Below are 24914 nucleotides of genomic sequence, written 5' to 3' on the forward strand. Positions count from 1 at the left end.
CTTGTCCCTTTGTCCAAAAATGCCAACTTTTTACCCAACTTTTCTACACATTTTCACCACAAAATCATCATCACCCCTACAATTTACCCCTACTTGCCATATTACTATTTATTTAATTAATTTAAATTGACTATTTTAATACTCTCATTTTGGCTATAAATAGGGAATTTTCAAGACCATTTAGGGGTGCTTATTTTAGGAGGAGGTTACACTACAATTTCTACACTTTAAAGACCACTCCATCCTCTTCATCTTTTTCTTCTTTTTGGTCATTTTTTTTCTATGAGTTTTTAGAGGAAAAATTTGGGGGTTCTTCCTCCAAATTTTCCTATTTATGTTTGTAATTTTTTGATTTGTAATTTCTATTCTAGTTATGTGCTTCTAATCTTTTTCATAAGATTATTAAGATCATGATGAAGCAACTTGTAACTAGATAATATTTATGTTGTATGTTAATTTCCTTTGTAATGCAACAAAGTTTATGGATTTTTCTTCTTCATATATGTCTTTCATCTTTAATATCTCATATTTTGGATTGTTAGATAATATGCACTTTGTTCTTCATTTTTCAAAACATAATATTCTTTGTGTAAGATGTGCCATTAAATTGTACACATCCAATGCTTAGAACAAAAATATTATGTTTTGCCTTATAAATAATGTTATTTGATTTTTTTTGTTTTGTTTCATTAGGTTGATTCACATTAAATACTTTGAAATTATACGTTTTGAAAAGTGAAGAAAAATCCTATCTTTTTAGAAGTAATTTGTGCTTAAAATTATAAATCTATTTGGAAAATGATAGTTTGACTTATTTTAACTATCACTAAAACTTGGGAATCAATATACTAATAAGTATTATTAAACTTACATTTTGTGGATTCTAGTATCTTAATAATATTTCCTTCTAACACTTATTTTCAAATCATTATTGGTTTATTTTTATTCTCTTAAATAGCTTTATTTTAAATCTTTTATTTTATGTTCATGACATTAAATCTCATCAATCTTTGGAGCTAGGTTAGAATTTATTAATTTTTATTTAAAATAGTTTTCTTTTTTATTTTAGACAACTCCTTTGGGTTCGATCTCGTGCTTACACGAACACTATATTTCATATACGATTCGTGCGCTTGCGAGTTATAAATTTTTAAAACATACTCGTTTTGGATCCACCAATAGCAACCAAGAGGGTTATGAGATATCTTGAAAGAACAAAAGATTATACACTCACATATAGGAAATCAGATCATTTGGAGGTCGTAGGATATTCTGATTCCGATTTCGCTAGGTGCCAAGATAGTAGAAAATCTACATCAGGCTATATTTATTTGTTAGCTGGAGGAGTTGTATCCTGGAAAAGTGTCAAACAAACACTCATAGCTTCTTCCACTATGGCAGCAGAATGTGTAGCATGCTATGAGGCATCAAATCATGGAATATGGCTGCGTAACTTTGTCACTTGGTTGCGCATTTTGGAGAATGTAGAAAGACCACTAAGTTATTTTGTGACAATAAGTTAGTAGTGTTGTATTCCAACAACAGCAGGAGCTCATCCAAGTCAAAGAATATTGACATAAAGTTCCTAGTTATGAAAGAAATAGTGCAGAGTGGACAGATATCCATAGAGCCCATTGGGACAATCTCCATGATAGCGGATCCGCTCACAAAGGGATTACCACCTAAGGTCTTTCATGAGCACACTGCTCATATGGGTGTTGTACTGGTTGAGGATATCATGATTTAGTGGGAGTTTGTATATTTTATTTGCTTTATGTTTGTTTCAAACATTTATGTATTGAGTTATTATCTCATCATAAATGAAGTATTCAGTTTATTCACTATGTTTTGTCATGTTTGATTCTGACCTCACTAAAGTTTAAGTAGGACCGGTTGGGAATAGGCATGTTTGGTTCACATTGCATGTAATTTCCATGTTACACATCCATGATTGATCTATGTCATTTGACTGTATTTGTATGTGTGACCATTAATGGGTTTATTTATGATTAATATGATAAAGACCGCTTTGATCCTATATGGATATGGTTGATGGACAAGATTGTTAAAGAATACCTTTATATGATAGCAAATTTTGAGTTCATAAGGTTATACATTCATAAGGAAACATATGTTTCCCAAGTGGGAGATTGTTGGATTAAAATCCTATTATGGGCACATATGTATTAATGTATGATGCTATTATAAAGTTTGATACAAAATAAAGTGCCCAATTATGTTATAAGTATCATAGGGTATTAAAATATCATGGAAATAATGTGTAGATACCATAAGTTGTATTTATAATTTGATGAGGGGCCAAATTATAAATACCCAAAATTGATTTAATAATCAGTTTTTAATAAATAGGTAATGGTCCCAAAGAACACTACTACAAAAAAGGTTTTTTAGGACTAGCATTGCGAGTCCTAAAAAAGTTTTTAGGACTCGCGCCCCGCGAGTCCTCTATTTGAGAGCCTTAAAAACTAAGGTTTTTTAGGACTTGCATTGCGAGTCCTAAAAGAATATTTTTAGGACTCGCAATGCGAGTCCTAAAAGAATGTGCGAGTCCTAAAAACATTCTTTTAGGACTCACAATGCAAGTCCTAAAAAATCTGGTTGAGTGTCTTTAAGTAATTTTTTAGGACTCTCATTGCGAGTCCTAAATTAATGTTTTTAGGACTCGCATTGCTAGTCTTGAAAAATTTTATTTTTAGTTTTTTAAAAATAATTTATTTTTATTTTAAATTAAAAATAACTTTTTAAATTAAACATTTATATACAATTATTAAAACTTATAAATTAAAATAACAAAATAGACACAACAATTAACAGCCATTCTAATTAATTCTAAAGATAAACAACAATTTTATATAATTAAATCTACATAAACAATCAAATTGAGTTGTTTAGAACTTTAGAGTACATATAATAGTCAATCTAATTGTAGCGGTCAAAGAAACAACATGTCTGTACAGTATGCTCGCTCAAACTTTTGAAACAACACGTCTACACAGATTTGCCCTTTTTCTTGACCTCCTCACCTCAGTTGTATCTTTCTCCCTCATCTCCTCACTATCTGAATTATGGACCTCTTCCCCTCTGTACTGTATCTTCTTCTTCTTCTTCTTCTGATTTATCATTTGATGTTGGTGTAGGTGTAAAGTCCAAAGAAGAAGTTGAATGACAATGATTATTCTGTATTATTGCCTTACTCTGTTACACTGAAAATGTATTTATACAAGACTAAGACCTTTACGTAACTAACTGAACAGCATTACCAACTAATAACATAACAGTATACTCTAACAATATATATATACTCTAATAATATTCAAATCAATATATATATAATTCAAAAATAACATTTATATATTAAATAAATATTAAATCAATATATATAACATTCAGAAACAACTACCGTGGTGGACGGAGGCGCCGAGAACCACCAGTCGCCGTCGACATTGAGCCCCAGCCAGAAGCCTTGCACCGATGAGCCCCAACGTCGCCCGAAGTCGTCGGCGAGAAGAACCACCTAGACCGAGCATGCGTCGGCCGAAGCTTGAAGTCGTCGCCCCTGCGTCGCTCGAAGCCGTAGTTGTTGCCGAGAACCACCCAGCCCGAAAGTTCATGCCCCTGCGTCGCTTGAATCCGCCGCCATCGCCGAGAACCACCCAGCCCGAAGATTTGCGCCACCGTCGGTCGTCGTCTGCAACTATTGATGATGAGTGGCTAAGGGCTGAGTTCTTTCTGTTGAAGAAGAAGGAGGAGGAAGGAGGCGGCTGAGTTGTTTATGTTGAAGAAGAAGAAGATGAAAGAAGGAGGCGGCTAAGTTCTATTAGGTTATTAGGATTAGGTATTATGTATATGATAAAACATTTAAAATATAAAAATGAAATGTAAAAAAATATATATATTGTTAAATATTATTTCCCAACACATAATAATTATTTTTTATTAATTATTTCCTAATAAATAATTAATTAAATGAGAACACTTCAAAAAATTAGTGGGAATTCGAAAATTTTCAAAATTCAAAATTTTATGATACACATAAGTTTTTAGGACTCGTGAATAATGTTTTTAGGACTCGGAATGCGAGTCCTAAAAACATTCTTTTAGGACTCGCAACGCGAGTCCTAAAAATCTCCAGCTTTTTAAAATTCAAAATTTTATGATATACATAAGTTTTTAGTACTCGCAATGCGAGTCCTAAAAACATTCTTTTAGGACTCGCGTTGCGAGTCCTAAAAAGTCCAGGAGGTGTTTGTTTAAAAAAAAACTCAAATTTTTAGGACACACATGGTTTTTAGGACTCGCTCCGCGAGTCCTAAAACAAATTCTATAAGGACTCGCAATGCGAGTCCTAAAAGGTCCAGAAGACTTTTTTAGGACTCGCATTTATGTGAGTGTCCTAAAAATGTGTCCTAAAAAGGTGTTTTTGTAGTAGTGGAAACACATTCGTTCGTATTCTCTCATTTTCCATCACAGAGAAATACATACAAAGAAAAGTGTATTCTTGGAAGATCAATAACCTTATGTGCAATCTCCATCAATGGCTTTAGGTTAGTATTTCCGCTCTCATGTTCATTTTCTTCTTTGATTTAGCAAAGGTTTTATAGAACACATGTTTTAGGGTTTATCATTTATGCACTTTTAGTAACATGATTAAGATCTGAAATATTATGTTGAATACTAACGTTTATGTGTGTTACTTAAGTGTATTTTTATAATCCTAACAATTTTTAATCTTGAAATGTACTATACACTTGGTAAATAAATGTGAAAGTTCGATAAACAAGTAGCAATTAGATTTTTCATTTCGTATTAGAGCATGGATTTTGATCATCTTCTTCATTTTTTTATTTGGTATCAGAGATGGAAGGAAGTACTCATGTTGTGGTTTCAAAAAGTATGAATTGTTGGTGAAATTGACCAGAATTTTGTTGAGTAATAAAAACATAAATTTAATTTTGTAAAATAATATTGTTGTTATTATACTAAATGGTTATAATGGTCGTTTATTATAAAATATGACAGTATAATGGAATTATAAAAATTGTCTACAGGTGCTTAATGTAAAATATAATTGCTTCAACTATCATGAAAAACTATTTATTTATTTTAACTAGAATGTAGTTTTTTTTATAAAAGTAAAAGAGCCAATCTGTGACTCATAATTGTTTAAAAATTAAAAATAAAATTACATGTCAATACTTTCCCATAAAATTATAAAACAAGTAGTCCTCATTTTTAATGTCATATCAAGAAAAGTTTGATTGGAATCTTATTTAAAATTTATAAAGCATCCATATTTAACACCAATTAGATTCTAAATGTTTATTATCATTAAAATTATTTAGAAGTAAAACACTAATGTGTTTTGGTAAATAGATTATTGAGCTGTACTTGCACCTTTTTTTTTCTCTCACGACACAAGAATGTGATATTCCTCGTCTCCCTCTTTGGTCTGATTTGAAATCTCATCATACCTCTTGGTGTTTAAGTCTAAGCGGTTTGTTGGCCAATTTTCAAAAGTTCATGCAACCTCAATATTCTACATTGGACATTATATCTGCACCTCCAAAATATATATAATCACCTTAATAATTAAAAAATAATCATTTTTAAATTTATTTTTAACACTTTTTCTCAATATTTTTTTTTTGACATGCTTTAATTTCTTTTTTTTTTTTTTTAATTTCAATAATTTTATTTTATTCTTTGTTATATATTTTTCTTTAAAAAAAAAACTTACTTTAACAAATTTTTATATTTTTTTGTTTTAATTTTTTTATTTAAATATTTTAAATATATATTATTTAGATATATTTTTTAGAATATGACAAAGGAAAAAAATTAGAAAAATGTAAGCATAAGTTGAAAAATATCTCTTCTATATAAAAAATGTGTAGATAAGGAAAATTATTGGTTTTAACCATTTTTTTTGTTAACTTTAATGGAATATTCTTATATTTAATAGAATATTCTTATATTTAACGGTAGATTGTAAATATAACTTAAACTTTAAAAAAAATTAAACAAATTAAAATATGATATTTTTGATATATTTTACAATGATAATTATTTAAAAATAATACAACCATACATTTTTTAACTTAAATAAAATTTAATTAAACTTAAACTTAATATTATATTAAACATATAATATATAATTTTTTTTTGTCACTGCCAAATTCAAAAACTAAAACAAACACAAACTTAAATAAAAATTAATTAATTAATTAAAATATGATATTTTAAAGATATTTTATAATAATTTAAAGGGATATTTGCGGTGAAAATACCTAAGTTGTTAGTTTTATAACACTTAAATACCTAACTTTTTTTTTTGCGGTGAAAATACCTTCCGTCAACAATCATTGGCATCCGTTAGTACCTGACCGTCAAGTGCCATGTAGAGGTAAATCTGGCAATTTGTAATTGGTCCACGTAATTTTAAATATGACAGGTCACCTAAATCCTTTTTTTTAAAAAAGTTTACAATATATCTGATATAATAAATTAAAACTAATAAATAAAACTAAAAACTAAAAACTAATATAACTAAAAACTTAACCATCTGAATAAAAAACTTAACCATCTGAATAAAAACTAACAACTGGAAAAACAAAGTTGAAGACGAAAAGCATTCTTCTGAATGAGGAAGAAGGAAACGATTTCAAGTGAAGAAACGATTTCAAGCATTCGGACGAAGGAGGAAGACGAACCGAGTTGCAGACGTTGACGGCGATTACAATGGCGAAACGTAGGGGACCTAACGACCCACCACCAGCGTACGGTAAGTTTGCTAGAACCCATTTCAAATTTTTTGTCTGTGTTTTGGGGGTTATAAATGAGTTAATTTTTTTTACATTTTTTATATCAATTTTGTTGGGGTTCTGGTTGGTGGAGATGCTTTAAAGCATATTTAAGAATAGAAAGTGGGGTCCATACGTATGGATTTTTGTGGGAATCTCTATGTGACCATTTTGGGGTTTTGACATTTTTTGTGGAGTAAAATATTGCATCTGATTCTTTGTTGACTATTTTATTCACTAGTACTACTTTTGACTTGGTTTGCTTCCCCTGTGTACTACTGTTTTGGTGTATATTGTACTTTAATTTACACAGGTGAAAATTCTGAGAAGTTTACAGTCAAATTGCATCATAGGGGGCATTGGTTCACGCCCTTTGGTAATAAAATATATGAGAAAGGGAAAATAGACTACTTTGACAATGTTTCGAAGAGAAAATTCAGCAGGCTTGTGCTAGAGGATATTGCTAGCAAATTAGGTTATTCTATGCCTTTCAGGTTTCTATATAAGCCACATGGGAAGCATCTTAATGCTGGAAAGATGGTTGTTGGGCCTAAGGAAGCTTCAGAAATACTTAATGAACTGGATGTCAAGAGAATATCAGAGGTTGAAGTGTATTTGGTCCTACCCGAGGCTACATTTGGTTTGGAATGGAAGGAAGACCCCACTGCAGTACCCCATATACCTGACCCTCCCCCTAAAATATTAAGGAGATGTGTGATTGAGGAGTTACCATCCGATACTGATGTGGTGCCTGATGTGGTGGGTATACCTGTAGTTGAACTGTCATCAGATAGTGAGAAAACTGAGTATGGTGATGATGATGAGTATGGTGATGATGATGAAGCAGAACAAGGGAATGGGAATGAGGATGAGAATGAGGATGATTTTTATGCCCATTTTGCTTCGGATAGTGAGGAAGCAGCTGTTGAAATGGATGCTGGGGATGATGCACCCATACCTCAAGCTGACACACAAAATGAGGAGGTCTTGCCAGATGAAGTGAATGATGCAAGACATGAGATGCCTGAAAGTTCTAATCAGAGGCAGTCAAGAGGGTATCTGCAAGAGGAAGACTTTGAGTTAAACGATGAGGAGTATGAGCAAGAGGATGAGGCAGAAAAAGAGATGGGTAGGCCATCTGATCCAACTAAATGGTGGGGCAGTGTGACAAATTTGTGCAGCCAAGGTGTTCAGGGAGATGAGTTAGATGGGGTGGACACTGAAGAGGACTTGCAAAGTCTTGGAAGTGATGGTGAAGAGGTTGGGCCTAGGAAGTCAAAAAAAGATTACAACCCTAGGTCCAACTTTAAGGATTTAAAATTTGTATTGGGAATGGAATTTGGGATTGCAAAACTACTGAGGACTGCTATTGAAGAGTACTTTATTGAAAGTAATATAGAGTTTAAATATGTAAGCAATGACATGAGAAGAATTAGGGTCAAATGCAAAGCTAAACAATGTCCTTGGTTGTTGTATGCAAGTGTTTCAAGAGATGACAACACTACTTTCAAAGTGCAGACTTTAGTAGATAACCACAACTGTGGTTTGGTCCTTAATAATAGTTGTGGACGCTCAATATTTCGCGCCCATAAAAGATCCCGTGAAGGCCCATCTTCCTTTGACAGCAACTTCGGATCAACTCGCGATGCGTGAGGTCCCAACCGCGTCACCATGGCCTTGCTCGGCCATGCCCCAGGTGCAAGGCCCACCTCGCGTGCGCACCCCCTAGGTGTCGATCAGCCGTGCCCCAAGCGCGAGGCCCTCCTCGCGCGCGCGTCCCCTGGTGTCGCTCGGCCACCTCGTGTGCGCGTCTCCCTGGCGTCGCTCGGTGGTACCCCAGGCACGCGGCCCGCCTCGCGTGCGCGTCTCCATGGCCTCGCTCGGCCGAGCCTCGGTGCCCATGGCCACGGAGTGGCCTCGCCATCTAGGCCCATGTGGTGGCCTTGCCATCTAGGCCCCGCGGTGGCCTCGCCATCTAGGCCCCGTGGTGTCCTCTCGAAGGAATGTGAGCCACGTCACCTGGTGGCCACATGAGTGGAGCCGCATCACCAAGGGGGTCGCAAAGAGAGCATCTCGCCTCGCATCCTTGGACATCCGTCAAGGCCACATGCCTATCGCTCAGACTCGTGAGTGGCCTCGGGAGGCTTCAGGCATCTCGTGCCTAGGATCCAAGATCCCCATCTCACGCCACGACCATAACTCACACCAAGGGTCCCATTCCTTACACCTTGAGACCCTTATGCTTAGAGGCTTCAGTACAAGTCGAATGGGACATACTTGTACGATCTAGTACTGGGTGCGGAAACCAGTACCAGTGGGACTGCTGGGATAAGAGTTATGGTCCGTACGTCTACGGCCAAAGGTCAGAGTCGACACCACTACCACCTGCGCCACAATGCCTGCCACCACTCATCAGACACGGGTACAGACAAGTAGTGGAGACATCCTCCTGGAACCTGCTCCTGTACTGGATGTACGACCACAACCTCTGAAGCCACTCCCCTGACATAGTACTTATGTACCCCTTGGTCTCCTGGACCACCAAGTATCTAAGGCCATTAGAGCCTACTATAAAATGAACTCTAATACCACCTGAAAGGGGGTTGGAAATTTTACTGTAGCAAAGGCTTGAGTGTGAATGAAAGATTTATTTCTCCATTATTGTTCTATCATTGTTCTTGAGTTATTGTTTGAGTTCTTACATCTTTTCCATTAGTGATCTTGACTTGATAATTTTTCCAACTCAACTTAGTTGACGAGTTCTTACCGTTAACAGTTTGGCGCCGTCTGTGGGAACGTTAGTTTCAAGCTACTATCCCACCATTGTTTCCGGCAAGAAGAAAATGCCAAGACGTTCAAAGTGACTGAGGGAGCCACGGGAGGTAGGGGTTCACCTGAACGGAGTCCAGCTGAAGGCCTCCATGAAGGACTCTCCTCCACCCAGAGACGTGGAACCCCCGAAGGACCCTGAGGTTCACGGAGGTGATAGAGTGGCCTCGTCACCGGCCGCTCCACCTGGAGAAAGTCCTCCAAGAGCACCATCGGGAAATGTCAATGAATTCCCTCCTCCGAAACCACCACAGGTACCGAACTCCGGCCGGGAGGACCCAGGCCCTTCTACCCGGAGACATGATAAGCATCCCCGGGTCCATTCCGTGAGCTCGAGTTCGAAATCTCGATTCTACGAAGAGGAAATACGTGAGCTCCACCGTAAGAACCAAAGGTTGGAGACAACCTTGGAGAACATGCAAGAGGTTCTGAATGGCCTGCTGCAGGGTAAATCGAGTGTGACCTTGCCTAAAAGGAAGGAGAAGGGCCAGGGTGGGGTGGAGACCACTGTATCGGTAGATGATGGGAGAACCCGACACTCTACCAGTAACACCCCCGAGCAAAGCAACGCGAGCACCCTGAACCACCTAAGCAGACCCAGAAGCCAGCGCCAAGGACCAATGCTGCCCCTCGCAACGAGGACGAAGTCACCTCCAAAAGAGCGCCCTCAGATTTAAGGGAGAAGCTCAATAAAAAGAGGGCGGGCAAAGGGACCACGCCCCCTATGGCCCCTCGGGAGGGCAAGGGAAAGGTGGATCTTAGCCCGTCCGCTTTGAGGGACACTCTAAGCAAGAGGAGGCAGGACCTGGACACAGAGATGAAGAGCCTGCGAAGCAAGATCGTCACCGCATCAGGCGGCCAGGTCTATGAGGAAGAATTCGACCATGAGTCACCCTTCGTGAGGGAGATTCAGGCCATCCGGCTCCCTGCCAACTTTAAGGAACCTAATATGACCCCCTACGAAGGGAACACAGATCCAAAGTACCACCTAGATGCATTTAACGATCTGATGAAACTGCGAGGGATTGGAAGTGGAGCTAGATGCCACTGCTTCGCCGTCACTTTGAAAGGACCTGTCTACAAGTGGTTCAAGAGATTACGGCCATGGTCCATCAGGTCCTGGCAGCAATTTTCTGACGAATTCCTCCAACAGCACCATGCCGTGAGGGATTACACAATGCCAGGTACCAGCTTGGCCAACGTGAAGCAAGGGGAGAATGAGAGCCTGAAGAGCTACATTCACCGGTTCAATATGGAGGCCGCGAAAGTGGGGAGCCTGACTCGCTGAGAGTTAAAAATGGCCATTACAGCCGAAGTACTCCCAGGAAGCAAGTTGTGGGACAACATGCTGAAGAGGGAAGTCACTGACTTAGATGACTTCTACGAGAGAGCGCAGAAGTACATACGTGTGGAGGATGGCCACGCAAACCTAAAGGCAGGAAAGGAGGAGCCCCACGCGAAGCCCCCAACTAACGACGGGTCGAATGTAGCAAAGAAGAAAAGGGCATACGATGGATCAAGAGATGACCACCAGAGGAAAACCAAATAGGGGAATGATCACCGGCAAGTGGCTTACACTTACTACACGAACCTCACAGATACCAGGGAGCACATTTACCTCACCAATGAAGATCGAGTTCCTTTCAAAAGGCCCCCACCGATGAGAAAGGACCGGTCCAAAAGGGACCATAGTAGATACTACCAGTACCACAAGGATACCGGTCACACCACGGCAGATTGTATCCATTTGAAGGAAGAAATTGAGGAACTCGTCCGCATGGGACATTTGGGCAGGTATGTGCGCAAGGATAACCAGAGGCCAGAAGGAGGAGTGTCCCCGCCGCGGGCACGTGAGGTGGCCCCGGAAGTGCAAGGAGAGGTCAGGACCATCTTTGGAGGACCAGGATTCGGAGGCGATTCTAGGAAAGGGCGAGACAGGTATGCCAAGGAGGCCCGACGAAGTCCACCACATTGCGTTTTAATTTTGGAGAAACGCCCCCCGAAGAGCTTCAAGGGCGAGAATGACTCAATAACTTTCACTGAAGAAGATGCGCAGGGGGTGCACTTTCCTCACAACGACCCCCTGGTGCTAACCGCCCAGCTTGCAAACATGACGGTACATCGAGTCATGGTGGATAACGAGAGCTCTGTGGACATCTTGTATCGACAGGCGTTGGAAAAGATGGGATTGAGCCTCCATCACCTAAAGCCTTGCACTACGACTTTGTATGGGTTTACAGGAGATTCGACACAACCCCTAGGGACAATCGAATTAGCCCTCACCATGGGGGAGCAACCCAGGAAAACCACTGTAATGGCTAACTTCGTCGTGGTAGATTGCACCTCAGCCTTCAATGCGGTATTAGGGAGACCCTCTCTGAGAGAATTGAAGGCGATAACTTCTGTGTATCACCTAGCTATGAAATTCCCTACCCATGGGGGAGTAGCATGTGTGAAAGGAGAGCAGAAGGAAGCGAGGGAATGCTATAACATGTCCCTCCGCGTGGCCACCAAACCATCCATGCCAATGACAATGGCTGTGCATGAAGGATCGACCCACACAAGTTAGATTCGCACAAGATTGGACCCACAGGTTACGGAGCCTCTCAAGAAGTGCTACCAGCAAGGCTTCGGCTCTTAGTGCCAAAAGAACCTATGTTTAGCTTGTTCTTCGTTTTTTCAGCTTAAGTAAGAATCAAAGAGGCTACCCTAGGTAGCCTCCTAGTTAGATGTAACCCCCCTTTTTATTTACAAAGTTGGCTGTAAACCGCGTGCTATGAATGAAACCGTTTGCTACTTCCTGTGTTTATTTTCTTCGCTGCACGAGCATCAGCCAAAGTGCCTGCCGAAATAAATTTCACCAAGCACTTGGGGGGCAGGACAGGGGGCAAAAACATGCAACCAGCAAAAGGAACCTAAAAAGGGCTCCTAAAAAGGGAGCCTCTATCGGAGGATCCTAGAAAGGACCCCTTGCCCTCCTAACTCCTAAAAGAGACCCTCTACCAAGAGGATCTTAAAAACAACCCTCCATCAGGAGGACCCAAGAGAGAACCCTTTAGCGGAGGTCCCAGAGGGACCCCCTATGTCAGGGCCTTAAGCGGAGTCCTTACAAGGCATCTCCTGGGATCACAAGGATTAGCTACCCTTGTGAATACCAAGGAGGCCTTAGGGACTTACAAAAAATATATATATAGTAACGACAATAATAAGTCTAGAGCAGCCACCAAGCCGTCTAGCCAATAATAAGTCTAGCCATTATATGGTAATGAAAATAATAAGTCTAGAGCGGCCGCCAAGCCGTCTAGCCAAAAAGGGTCCCAAAAGAGACCCTTGTAAAAATAGTACTATGCATAATGACGAGAATGACGCTTCTCGCAACAAATAATAAGCGCGCGCAAAAATATATAAAAGGATAGCTAGGACCCAAGGGGTCAAAATATCCTTATAAAAGTAATCAAGAGGCACCAAAAGAGGTCTCAGTGAACCCTTTCACATGGGCTCCAAAGGACCTCCAGCCTGGTAAATAAAAGAGGTGATAGCCTTAAAAGGGCCTCACACGCAGGCTTAAAAGGGCCTCAAATGTAGTAGAACAAGAAATAAACAGCAGCACATGTATTTATACATTAGAAAAAAGAGTTCTTGAGATAGTACAAGAGTTACCAAAAGAAAAGTAGCAGTGATAATGATATTACAAAGTTAGAAAAAAAAAAAGCAAGACTACTTCAGGGCCTCCTAATGTGGGCACTCCACAGGGCCGCTCGAGCAACGGCATGTTCACCAAAAGAGGAGAAGTCGAAATTAGGATCATGCCTCCACACATTGTAAAGGGCACGATCTATGGACTTGCGCTCGGTGGTGACCCTCTCCGCCTCCAAGGAAGCCCTTGCCGCCTCCAAGGAAGCCCTCTCCGCCTCCAAAGAAGTATTCCTCCCCTGCGCCGACTGTAGTTCGGTCCTGAGGGCCTCGACTTCGGCCTCCAACTGAGTAACTCTCTGCTGCGACGCGGCCGCAATGGCCTTGGCCTCCTGGAGTTCATGCCTCATGCGTTTAACCTTGTCCTTCAGCCCCTTGGTCTTGGCCTTTGCTTCCTTCCTCCTTAGTATCAAGTCAGAAAATTTGGTCTGGACCTTCGACAACTTAGCTGTAGTTTCATTAAGCTCTCTCTCAAGCTCCTGGACCCGGGCTGCAAGACAGTCCCTCTCAGCAGTAGACGCGGAGAGGTTGTTGAACGAGTCGGCATACCGTAGGGACACGGTGTAGGTCTGCACAAGAAAGTTAACAGCATCAACAATAAGTAACAAAAAGAAAAACGCATGTACATTCATACATAATAATAACCGACGCAAGGTGCAGAAACTCACCCAGGCCGCGGCACGCCTTAGGGTGTCCCCAAGGTCTGACTGAGTCACGTTCCCAAGACCGTTCCAGTCGGATACAGGGAGGCTTGAGGAAATTTGAGTGTATCGCTGTCCGTAGGATGATGCCATCCGAGTCACCCAAGGCTCCCCCTCCATACTGGGGGCACCTGGTTGGAGGAGGACAGACGACCTGCTCGCCGAAGTGGGAGGGGGCGCAGTGAAGGGGAAAAACTGAGACCCTGGTAAGTTAGAGGGGGGCTCCGCAAGGTCGACGAAATCAGCCCCCGGTGATCCAATGTCATGAGGAACCTAAGGGAAGGCGTCGCAGCCATCAAGGCCAGGGGAACCATAACATCCTGGTGCGACATGCTGGTCCTGAGGTTGAAAGGCCATGTCCTGGTTGTAGGAACCATAAAGGGGGCATCCCCCGGGGGACAGGGGGCGCTGGTGAGATCCCCCACATTCAAGGGGGACATCCTCCGGCTCCCCCTCGGCCTCACCACCGTCTAGGAACGGCTCGGCCGGCATAGCCATTATCTTCTTAGACACAGTAACCGACCACAAGAGCTTGGGGTCTGAGACCGGAGACAACTGGTGGCGGTTGAGATTTGCCACGGTGAACAAGAATGTCGCCTTCTTCATGGAGGAGTCTACATTAATGAGGTCATCCACGGCCTTCGCCTCCGACCCAATGACCGAAGGAACAGTAAATTGCTCTGCACGATCCACGCCAGCGTTAGTACAAGCATGAGTACAAAACAGTAAGTTCTAACAAGAAGAAAAAGAGGACCAGGGCACTTACTGGGGCCGGCGCGAAAATCTTCACGGACAGAGAGAGGGCCCTCTACGAAGAAAAAGTCTTGCTTCCAAGCCCCTGGATTGGACACCGAGCCCTCTATCAAGGGGAGCTCGTTGTTGGCCTTCTGCAGGTAGTAGAAGCCCTTGGACTTGGGGGATCCCATGAGGTTGTACAGGAAATGCACCTCTTATGCCATTGGGGCGCGTTCAGCCCGTTCCTTGAACCAAACAAAAAGACAACTTAGGGTCAACCAACTGTTGGGTGACAGCTGAAGAGGGGCCAGGTCGAAATAGTTGAGAACCGCTACAAAAAACGGGTGCAAGGGAATGGTGCCACCCGCCTTCAAAATGTGTTCACTCAAAGCCACAAGACCCTTCCTTGGGCGGTCGGCCCGGCATGCCTCCTGAGGAGCATACAAGGCGTATTCTGGGGGAACACGATAGTGCTTCACTATTTCCTTCAATTTGTTCGCAGACACATGAGACACCAGGCTGGATGCCAGTAAAGGGGCGTCGTCCTCTTCCTGGATAGATACTTGTCGGCGTGCCCTCGGCATATCTGCAAAATCAAAAGAAAAATGTGACGAAGAGACAGGACACTTGACCCTCCATTTTTTCTTCCTAGCAAGAGTTTTCCATCGAGGGAGCGATGGTAGAAGCGCTAAGCTAGGAAAAACTGAGACTAGGGGCTGAGGAGAGGCGGTAGCAGCCCCATGACCAACATCAGGCGAGGAAGGGTTGGGAGATTCTGGTGGAAGGTGTCCCTCCATAAACTCTAACTCCCACCGCAATTCAAAAAGGGTCATCCTAAGGCGCGCTATATGGTCACTAAGGTCTGGGGGTGAAGGTCCTCCATCTCCTCTCGACACCGAGTCAATTTCGCTCTCCACTACCCAAATTTTGCGCCTAAGTTCAGCAATGTACTCAAGGTGGCGGATGCGGGCCTGCCTTAAGGATTCATAGTCTTGGTGAGGATTGCCCTCAGGGGACTCTGAGTCTGAGGACAGGTCAATAAATTCAGCCCCCGGAGGTATGTTAAACTGGCCGTCACTGGCCATGAGACCTCGTCCCGAAAGCGAAAAGGGGTTCGTGTATAAAGGAGGGGGTGGCTATAAAACACAAAGGAATAGGCTTAATATCTCTAGATGCAAGTGTTGGGGTTTTATGCCCTGATTAAAACCCAAATTCTTTGTAATCTCATTTTATTATCAATAAAAGAATAGAAATCATTTTTTGACTTGGTCAATCACTTTGCTCACATGTTTTATTTTCATGATTATTTGTTTAATATAAACTTCTATTAAATCCCGAGCATATAGCTAATCTTATTTATAGTGACGTAATCACAGTGGAATATAAATATGATTATATGTTCAAAATAAGTTAGTCCTAAGATTAGTCAGTGCACCGGATTTACACTGACTTGCCAATCTACGATATGATATACTTACACATTATAGTGTTATGTTCTTTCCAGAATATTAGCAAAGTAGATAAGATCGGATGTATTTGTTACATCGGACAGGACCGATATTGACAGTTGATAAGATAAGTAAACATACCGTTATTATCTATTCTAGTCATATCATATAGTTGACCATAGGTCAATTCAATCTCAATTCTGAGTGGTTAGTATTCTAACTGATTGTATTATTTGAGTTCTTTGACTTGTTCGTTACCAGCTTACCCTACGGACTAGCCCATACTTACATCTTGGGAACTCGGTAGTATAATTGAGTGGGAGTGTTAATCATAGATATGAACATCTATAGCTTCTGATGAAGAAGTGAAACGATGGTTTCCTTTTAGTTTGGTTCAAGGTGTTAAATGATAGAGATCTCATTTCAGTAATTAAATTAGTTTACTGAAATATCATTTACAAGGAACTAAGTGTTTTAAGGATAAAATACAATGAGGGGTAAAACGGTATTTTAGTCCTGTCTCATTGTAGACCGTCTATAGAGGATTGAGTGACAATTATGGTTGTAACAATGGATAATTAATAGCGTATCTATATTTGTTATAGAGCTTTCTATGAATTCAAGAGTGCAATTCCGAGTCTATAGTGGAGTCACGAGGAATTAATAAGTTAGTAAATTTATTTGTTAGATTTATGATAACTTATTGGAGCTTGATTTCATAGGCCCATGGTCCCCATTGTACCTTGGATAAAATCATCTAGATAGTCTCAATTAATTGATTTAATTATCAATTAGAATTATCAAAGTTGACCAGGTCAATTTTGGATAGTTTTACAGAGTTGTGTAATTTTGAGAAGAAAAGAGAAATTATGGCAGATTTATTAATTAAGATAAATTGGTATCTAAATTAATAAATAAATTTAAATCAAGGTTCAAATTATAAATAATTAATTTGATAAAGGATTTAAATAATTATTTAATTAATTAAATCAATAGAAAATAATATAGGCCTTGATTTTAAGTCCAATAGGCTTATAATCAAATGGGAAATTTCACGGGCCTATAGCCCATGATAATTTCGACATAGGGCTTCAAAATGGCTGTTATTTTATTGATTTTTTAATTAAATTAAATGGCATAATTGAGTCTATAAAAGGAGTGCTTAGAGAGAAGTCAAAACAGAAGTTTGATAAGTCACAAGTCAGATTTTCTGATAGTTTTAGATTCTTTCTAAACACAAGTCCTTTTCTAAGCCACTTTGTTATTTTCTCTTCTTCTCTCTATATCTATCTCATGTGTTGAGAATTTCCCACACTAGTCTAGGTGATTCTAAGAATACATTGGAAGATTGTGAAGAAAATAGAAAATCGGTTCAGTTTCTTGATAATACTCTGCGACAGAAAGGATACAAGAGTTAGAGAAACTGAAGGAAGGACTCTTAATTTCGCTGTGTATACTGTAAGTATTAAATTATTTGTTTCTCTTTGAATTCAATTTTAGAAACATGTTTTAGGCTATCTTGTATTAATTTGTTTAATATTAGATATACATGAAAATAAATAAAGATCCTGTATAAGCTTTTTCCAACAGCAAGCGTCCTAAATGGCCCACTACAGGGTATAAAAAAGAAGGGCATGTGTATGGTCAAACTCACTACAAGCTCAGGCTAAGGTACCCCATCCCGAGTAATGCTAGTTTGGACCAGAAAAAAAAAAGGGGAGAGGGAGAGGGAGAGAAAATATACCTCAAGCAGTTAAGAGAGCGAAGTTGGGGTCAAAAGGAGGTCGAGGGGCGAAAAGCACCAAATGGTCGAAAATGCGCGTCTGCAAGAATGGACCAGAAAGATGTGTTAGTCTTCAAATAGTCATGCCAAGAAATTAGCTCATATGTAAAAAAAAAAAAATGATGATGAAATGATGAAAATGAAGTGAAAAAGTAAAATAAAAAGAACTATGGCAAAAATGAGATTGTGAGGGATTGAACCCCTTACCTCTTGAAAAAGGAAGGGCTCTCCAAACCACTAAGCCAAAGGAGTAAGGTGAAAATATTAGGCCATGCATGAGGGCCTATTTATAAGAATCAAGGTGAATAGTCTACAAGAGCACCTAAAGGTCCTCTCCTAGACTGGGGGGCAAGTGTGGACGCTCAATATTCCGCGCCCATAAAAGATCCCGTGAAGGCCCATCGTCCTTTGACAGCAACTTCGGATCAACTCGCGATGCGTGAGGTCCCAGCCGCGTCACCATGGCCTCGCTCGGCCATGCCCCAGGTGCAAGGCCCACCTCGCGCGTGCACCCCCCAGGCGTCGCTCGGCCGTGCCCCAGGCGCGAGGCCCTCCTCGAGCGCGCATCCCCTGGCGTCGCTCGGCCACCTCGCGTGCGCGTCTCCCTGGCGTCGCTCAGTGGTACCCCAGGCACGCGGCCCGCCTCGCGTGCGCGTCTCCATGGCCTCGCTCGGGCGAGCCTCGGTGCCCATGGCCACGGAGTGGCCTCGCCATCAAGGCCCATGTGGTGGCCTCGCCTATGACCACGGAGTGGCCTCGCCATCTAGGCCCCGTGGTGGCCTCACCCATGGCCACGGAGTGGCCTTGCCATCTAGGCCCCGTGGTGGCCTCGCCTATTGTAACGCCCTACTTCCTTAGAGTCGTTACCAAGTGAGTTTTAAAAGAAAACTTTGTGCAATTAACTCGCTAACCGAGATTTTGAAACGAAAGTGTGACTAATTAAAAGTTAAGGCTGTAATCTTTGAAAATGCGTCGTTTCATTAAAAACTTCCAGTATTAAACATTTGGGATCCCAAAATAAGGTTTGAAAACTATTTACATCTTGAAATAAGTTTACAGTTGATTAATTATAAAAATCATAGATTATTACAGCCATTTCTCGAATAAACCCCCAACCAAAGCAGTCGGGCAGGCCAAACATGTACGCGTCGCTTTACGCTCTCCGTACTCATGGTTGGTTGACTCAGTCTTTACCCTTACCTGCAACACAGAGCACCCGTGAGCCGAAGCCCAGCAAGAAAACTCATGCAGTTCATAACATATGCAAAATATACAGTTAATCATATCAGATAGTCCACAGATAAACAAGTCAACCATTAGACTAAGCAAACACGGCCATGCCGCCCCAGAAGCCTTACCAAAGCCTGGGGTCTCGGTCCTTACCGTAGGATCTCACATGTATCCACTGGGTCCTACCCTGACTATAAGCATCCCATGTGCTAAGTGTTACTTCCGGCCCCGTTGCCATTCTCGGCCTTGCCGCCCTCGGCCATAGCCGTTCATTTCACTATAATCACACATATAGTATAACTCAAACAACATTCAAACAAATATTAATTCATTTAAGTCTGCACCCTAACATGTAATGCAATATAGGGCTGTGCCCTGCAATCATCACACTATGGGCCCATGCCCTATCCTACGGGTGTTATAGTTTTCTTACCTGCATTCCATGCTTACCGATGCACCAAGGTCACAAGCACGGTCCTCTAGCACGAGCCTCCCCGAAATCCTAGTCACAACACACATAAAACACTTTCAATACTAACCGAGCCCAAGACCACTTCCCGGGACCAATCCCGCACTCCCGGGACCTCTAAATCCATAAAACAAAACATCGGAACCATCCCTCGTGTCCCCGGGAAAAAGCCCTAAAAACCCAACTTTTTGGCTGCCAAAATGGCCTAGGGCCGCGGCACTCCCTTCAAGGGCCGCGACGCTCATACGCGAACCCAGATTTCTGGGTTTTCTCTTGCGTTTTCCCCGAGCTAAAACCTCTCCAAATCATACCAAACCAATACCCAAACCCCAAGATCAATTCAAAACTCCACATAGACCATCTTACAACTCAGAAACATCATTAAAGAAACCCAAACACACAATCAAATCCCCAAAATCCACATCTTTGATTTTCAACTTCAGAAAATATAAAACCCAAAACTCAAACTCAAACCATGCTTAAATTCCTCAAACCATAACAGAAACAAGCCTTAAATTACATAGAATCCTTACCTTGAATGAAGAATCCAACCCTAAGCTTCCTTGATTCATCTCCTAAGTCTCCAATTTCAGCTCATTCACTCCTCTTCTTCTTCTTCTTCTTCTCATTGCCCTAACTTTCCTTCTCTTTATTTTTTTTTAACAAAGCCAAAAAATAACCCAAATGCCCAAACCGTGTACCCTATAATCCCAGCTGCAACATATCTAATTCCCAGCCAAATGACCATTTTACCCCCTCATCAAAACCCTTTGCTAACTAAACCTCAAGGGCACTCTAGTCCTTTCTCCTATATTGTAATTCTACCATTTCTTTCACCTAAACTTGTTACTCTCAGCAGTAACTAATGGTTACCCAGGTTACTCAATCACCAATAACCATTACCCGCTAAATCTCAATTTAACCATAACAATTCCCAAGGTACCCCTAGGCTCCTCCCGAGCCGGGTATAGAAATCCCGTTGTGACTTTTAAGTTAATTTGCTCTCTAGGACCGACTCGGCATGTGCATCACAATAATAACACCACACTCACGTGGTACAATTCACAGAATACAATTATCACATATATGCCCTCAGCGGGCTAAAATTACCAATTTACCCCTATCATACAAACGAGGTCCACATGCATATTTATTTCACCTAACATGCATACTAACCACGTAGTCATGCATCTCGAATGTTCAATTAGTCATATAACATGCTTTAAATCATAATCATGCATTTAACTCATAAAATCGCACATAAATCCCATCATGCCCTCCTGGCACGCTAATCAAGGCCCTTAAGCCTTATTAGCGAATTTGGGTCGTTACACCTATGGCCACGGAGTGGCCTCGCCATCTAGTCCCCGTGGTGACCTCGCCTATGGCCACGGAGTGGCCTCGCCATCTAGGCCCCATGGTGGCCTCGCCCATGGCCACAGAGTGGCCTCGCCATCTAGGCCCCGTAGGGACCTCGCCCATGGCCACGGAGTGGCCTCGCCATCTAGGCCCTGTGGTGGCCTCGCCCATGGCCACGGAGTGGCCTCACCATCTAGGCCCCGTGGTGGCCTCGCGAAGGAATGTGAGCCATGCTACCTGGTGGCCACATGAGTGGAGCCGCACCACCAAGGGGGTCGCAAGGAGAGCGTCTCGCCTCGCATCCTTGGACATCAGTCAAGGCCACATGCCTATCGCTCAGACTCGTGAGTGGCCTCGGGAGGCTTCAGGCATCTCGTGCCTAGGATCAAAGATCCCCATCTCACGCCACGACCATAACACACACCAAGGGTCCCATTCCTTACACCTTGAGACCCTTATGCTTAGAGGCTCCAGTACGAGTCGAATGGGACATACTTGTACGATCTAGTACTGGGTACGGACACCAGTACCAGTGGGACTGCAGGGATAAGAGTTATGGTCCGTAGGTCTATGGCCAAAGGTCAGATTCGACACCACTACCACCTGTGCCACAATGCCTGCCACCACTCATCAGACACGGGTACAGACAAGTAGTGGAGACATTCTCCTGACACCTGCTCCTGTACTGGATGTACGACCACAACCTCTGAAGCCACTCCCCTAACATAGTACTTATGTACCCCTTGGTCTCCTGGACCACCATGTATCTAAGGCCATTAGAGCCTACTATAAAATGAACTCTAATACCACCTGAAAGGGGGTTGGAAATTTTACTGTAGCAAAGGCTTGAGTGTGAATGAAAGATTGATTTCTCCATTATTGTTCTATCATTGTTCTTGAGTTATTGTTTGAGTTCTTACATCTTTTCCATTAGTGATCTTGACTTGATAATTTTTCCAACTCAACTTACGAGTTCTTACCGTCAACAATAGTCATGCCGATGCTCCCTAGTTGTCTAAGTATTTTTTTAGAGCAATTCAGAATCAATCCAGATATGAAGTATAAAACTTTTAGAGAGATGACAACTAAAACCAAGTACTCACATGTTTCTAATTGGATATTATATAGGGAAAAGGCCAAAGCAAAAATATTGCTTGAAGGTAGTGTCTCTGAGCAGAGTATGCTATCTTGGAAGACTACTGCAAAATGATATTGGCTACAAACCCAGGTAGCACTGCCATCATCAAATCAAATATGGTAGAAGGAAAAAGGATATTTGAGAGGGTATACATCTGCTTAAAAGCTTGTAAGGAAGGTTTCAGATCTGGCTGTAGACCACTCATTGGTCTTGATGGGTGCTTCCTCAGAGGGTATTGTAAAGGATTGCTTTTGGCTGCAGTAGGAATAGATGCAACAAACTCAATGTATCCTATTGCTTATGCAGTTTGTGAGAAAGAAAACACTAACACTTGGTCTTGGTTTTTAAAATTGTTGAAGGAAGATCTAGATATTGACAGACCTTCTCAGTTTGCTATGATGAGCGATAGGCAGAAAGGGTTGGAGAATGCTATTGCTTCTGTTTTTGAGGGTGCAGAGGTGAGAAATTGTGTTAGGCACTTGCATTCCAACTTCAAGAAAGACCACCCAGGTTTGTTATTGAAACAACAACTATGGGCAGCAGCAAAGACAACCACTATTCCAGAGTTTCAAAAGAGGATGAGAGAGTTAAGGGATACTAGTGAAAATGCTTACAACTGGTTGGCACTAAAGACTCCATCCGAGTGGTCTAGGTCACATTTTAGTGAAATGGTGAAATGTGATATGTTGTTAAACAACCTTTGTGAATCTTTTAATACTGTAATAGTTGATGCTAGAGACAAGCCGATAATTACTTTGCTAGAAAAGATTCGTTATTGGCTAATGAGTCGATTTTTCAATAAGAGGGAAAGTCTGAAGAAGTGGATACATCCCGTGGGGAAAAGAATATTGCAAGTTGTGGAGAAGAACAAGAGTATTGCCAAGAATTGTCTGACTACTAGGGCTGCAACTTATCAATTTCAAGTTGACTGCCCAAATAATGAGTCATTTGATGTTGATTTGCAAAAAAGGACTTGCAGTTGCCGAAGATTTCAACTCACTGGTATCCCATGTGGTCACGCACTGGCTGCCATATGGACAAGTGGGGCAGAGATAATGGACTATATCCATGAATGTTATAAGAAAGAGGCATTTCTGAAAGCTTATGCAGGAATCATATACCCTATGCCAAGCCCAGAGCAGTGGCCAGAGACTGGTTTGAACCCTATATACCCACCTTTTGAAACTAATCTGCCAGGGAGACCAAAAAAGGCCAGAAGAAGAGAGTCTGATGAACCACCCCCAAGTTCAACAAAAACTCGAAGGTTTGGTCAGATCCACTTGTGCAAAAAGTGCAAACAGCCAGGCCACACAAGCAAAACATGCCCCAACCCAACAAATGCTCAGGTAATGCATTATTATAACAAATGGTCATGTCTTTTGATGAAAGATTACACCAGATTAACTTCATGAATTTTTTATTTCTTAGGTTCCTGCTCAAAAGAAAAGAGGTAGGCCACCAGCTGCAAATCCCACTGAAGCAACAAAGAAAAGAAAAGAACGATTGACAAAGCAAAAACAAAGTTTTTCTCAGCAAGGGGGTTCCAAAACTCGAGCCAGACAACATGACCTTTCTTAGCAAGGTGGTCCTTCGACTAGGTCCACACAACATGCCTAGACAACTTGCTAGAAGAATGTTCACACTTTTGACAAAGATTTTTAAGATAGAGAATGAACTAATTTATGTCTAGTTAGGGACTTTTGATGTTTTTGTGAATACTTGACTTCACTAGATCTTATTTTTTTTATAGCTATGGGCAACATGGCCTTTGCACTTGATGTAAACCAAATAGACATTAGATCTTAGTTTGTTTGCTAGTTATGGACAACATGACCTTTAAACTTGATGTCAATACTATCTGGTTTTTACTCTGGTATTGCATCTTGTTATCCCCATTTCCTGCATGGGCTCGGGGCCTTCGTCTTGGCCCACTTTCAGGGGGCCAGCTCTGCACGCGAGCCCAGCCCAAGGTCCCTTGGTATGGAGAATGCCCAAGGGGAAGGGTATGGACCGGGGACTCAGGACTGGGCCATTGGAGGTGTCCGGGATGTCCCTCCAGGTCCATCCTCAGTGAGGATCGTCCGGGCGGCGTGCAGAGCATTCCAATCGCTGCGTCCTACGGATCCCTATCCCAGACCACTGACGCGGTCCGGGCCGATGGTAAACGAAGTGGGGCAAAGGTAAATGGACCCGGATCATCTCATCCCTGGTTGAAGGGGCCAGGCGTCTGGGACCCTAACGCCGCCTCGCTCCACGTGGGCGTTGTCCCCCACTTTTCACCTGCAGAAAAGGTCATCTCGGGATTGCACGCCAATGTGTCAAGACTGCGCAGCCAAGTACTCTGACCGATCTTGTCTCCTGAATCTGCCTCGTGACTCGAAGTGGCCAGGCCAAAAGCGTCGTTTTGTCGGGCGAGATATAGCTCTAAGGTCAACCTGTTGGGCCTTAACTGGTTTTGGATTTACGTACTTTGTACCTTTTTGTATTGGGCCTCCATTAGAAAGGCCCCTTATATCCATTTCTCTGATGGACCCGGATCGAATCTGGTCCAGACCCGATATTCCCCTCAGCTTATAAATATAAGCTACAGAGCATTGTAAAGGGGGTCTCTTTTCAAAAAAAAAAAGAAGGAACTCTGTCAAAATATAGAAAAAAACTCCATTGTAAAAGCTTCTTCAAGCTCTAATAACATAGACTCGTGGACTAAG

The 24914-nt window shown here is 41.8% G+C and overlaps 1 protein-coding gene across 1 annotated transcript; it reads left to right on the forward strand.

Moving 5' to 3' along the window:
* Positions 1 to 22322: 22322 nt before the first annotated feature.
* Positions 22323 to 23784, forward strand: LOC133795889 (uncharacterized). Its single transcript, XM_062233351.1, has 2 exons — positions 22323 to 23552; positions 23635 to 23784. The coding sequence occupies exons 1-2, from the start codon at positions 22323 to 22325 to the stop codon at positions 23782 to 23784; spliced, it is 1380 nt and encodes a 459-aa protein (XP_062089335.1).
* Positions 23785 to 24914: the final 1130 nt, after the last annotated feature.

The sequence above is a fragment of the Humulus lupulus genome, chromosome 8 (genome assembly GCF_963169125.1).
Source record: "Humulus lupulus chromosome 8, drHumLupu1.1, whole genome shotgun sequence".
In the NCBI taxonomy this organism is placed as follows: Eukaryota; Viridiplantae; Streptophyta; class Magnoliopsida; order Rosales; family Cannabaceae; genus Humulus; species Humulus lupulus.

Coding starts and splice junctions, on each gene's coding strand:
- LOC133795889 (XM_062233351.1), top strand. CDS start 22,323: ATGGTAGAAGGAAAAAGGATATTTGAGAGGGTATACATCTGCTTAAAA. Junction 23,553..23,634: donor CCAACCCAACAAATGCTCAG/GTAATGCATTAT, acceptor TTTATTTCTTAG/GTTCCTGCTCAAAAGAAAAG.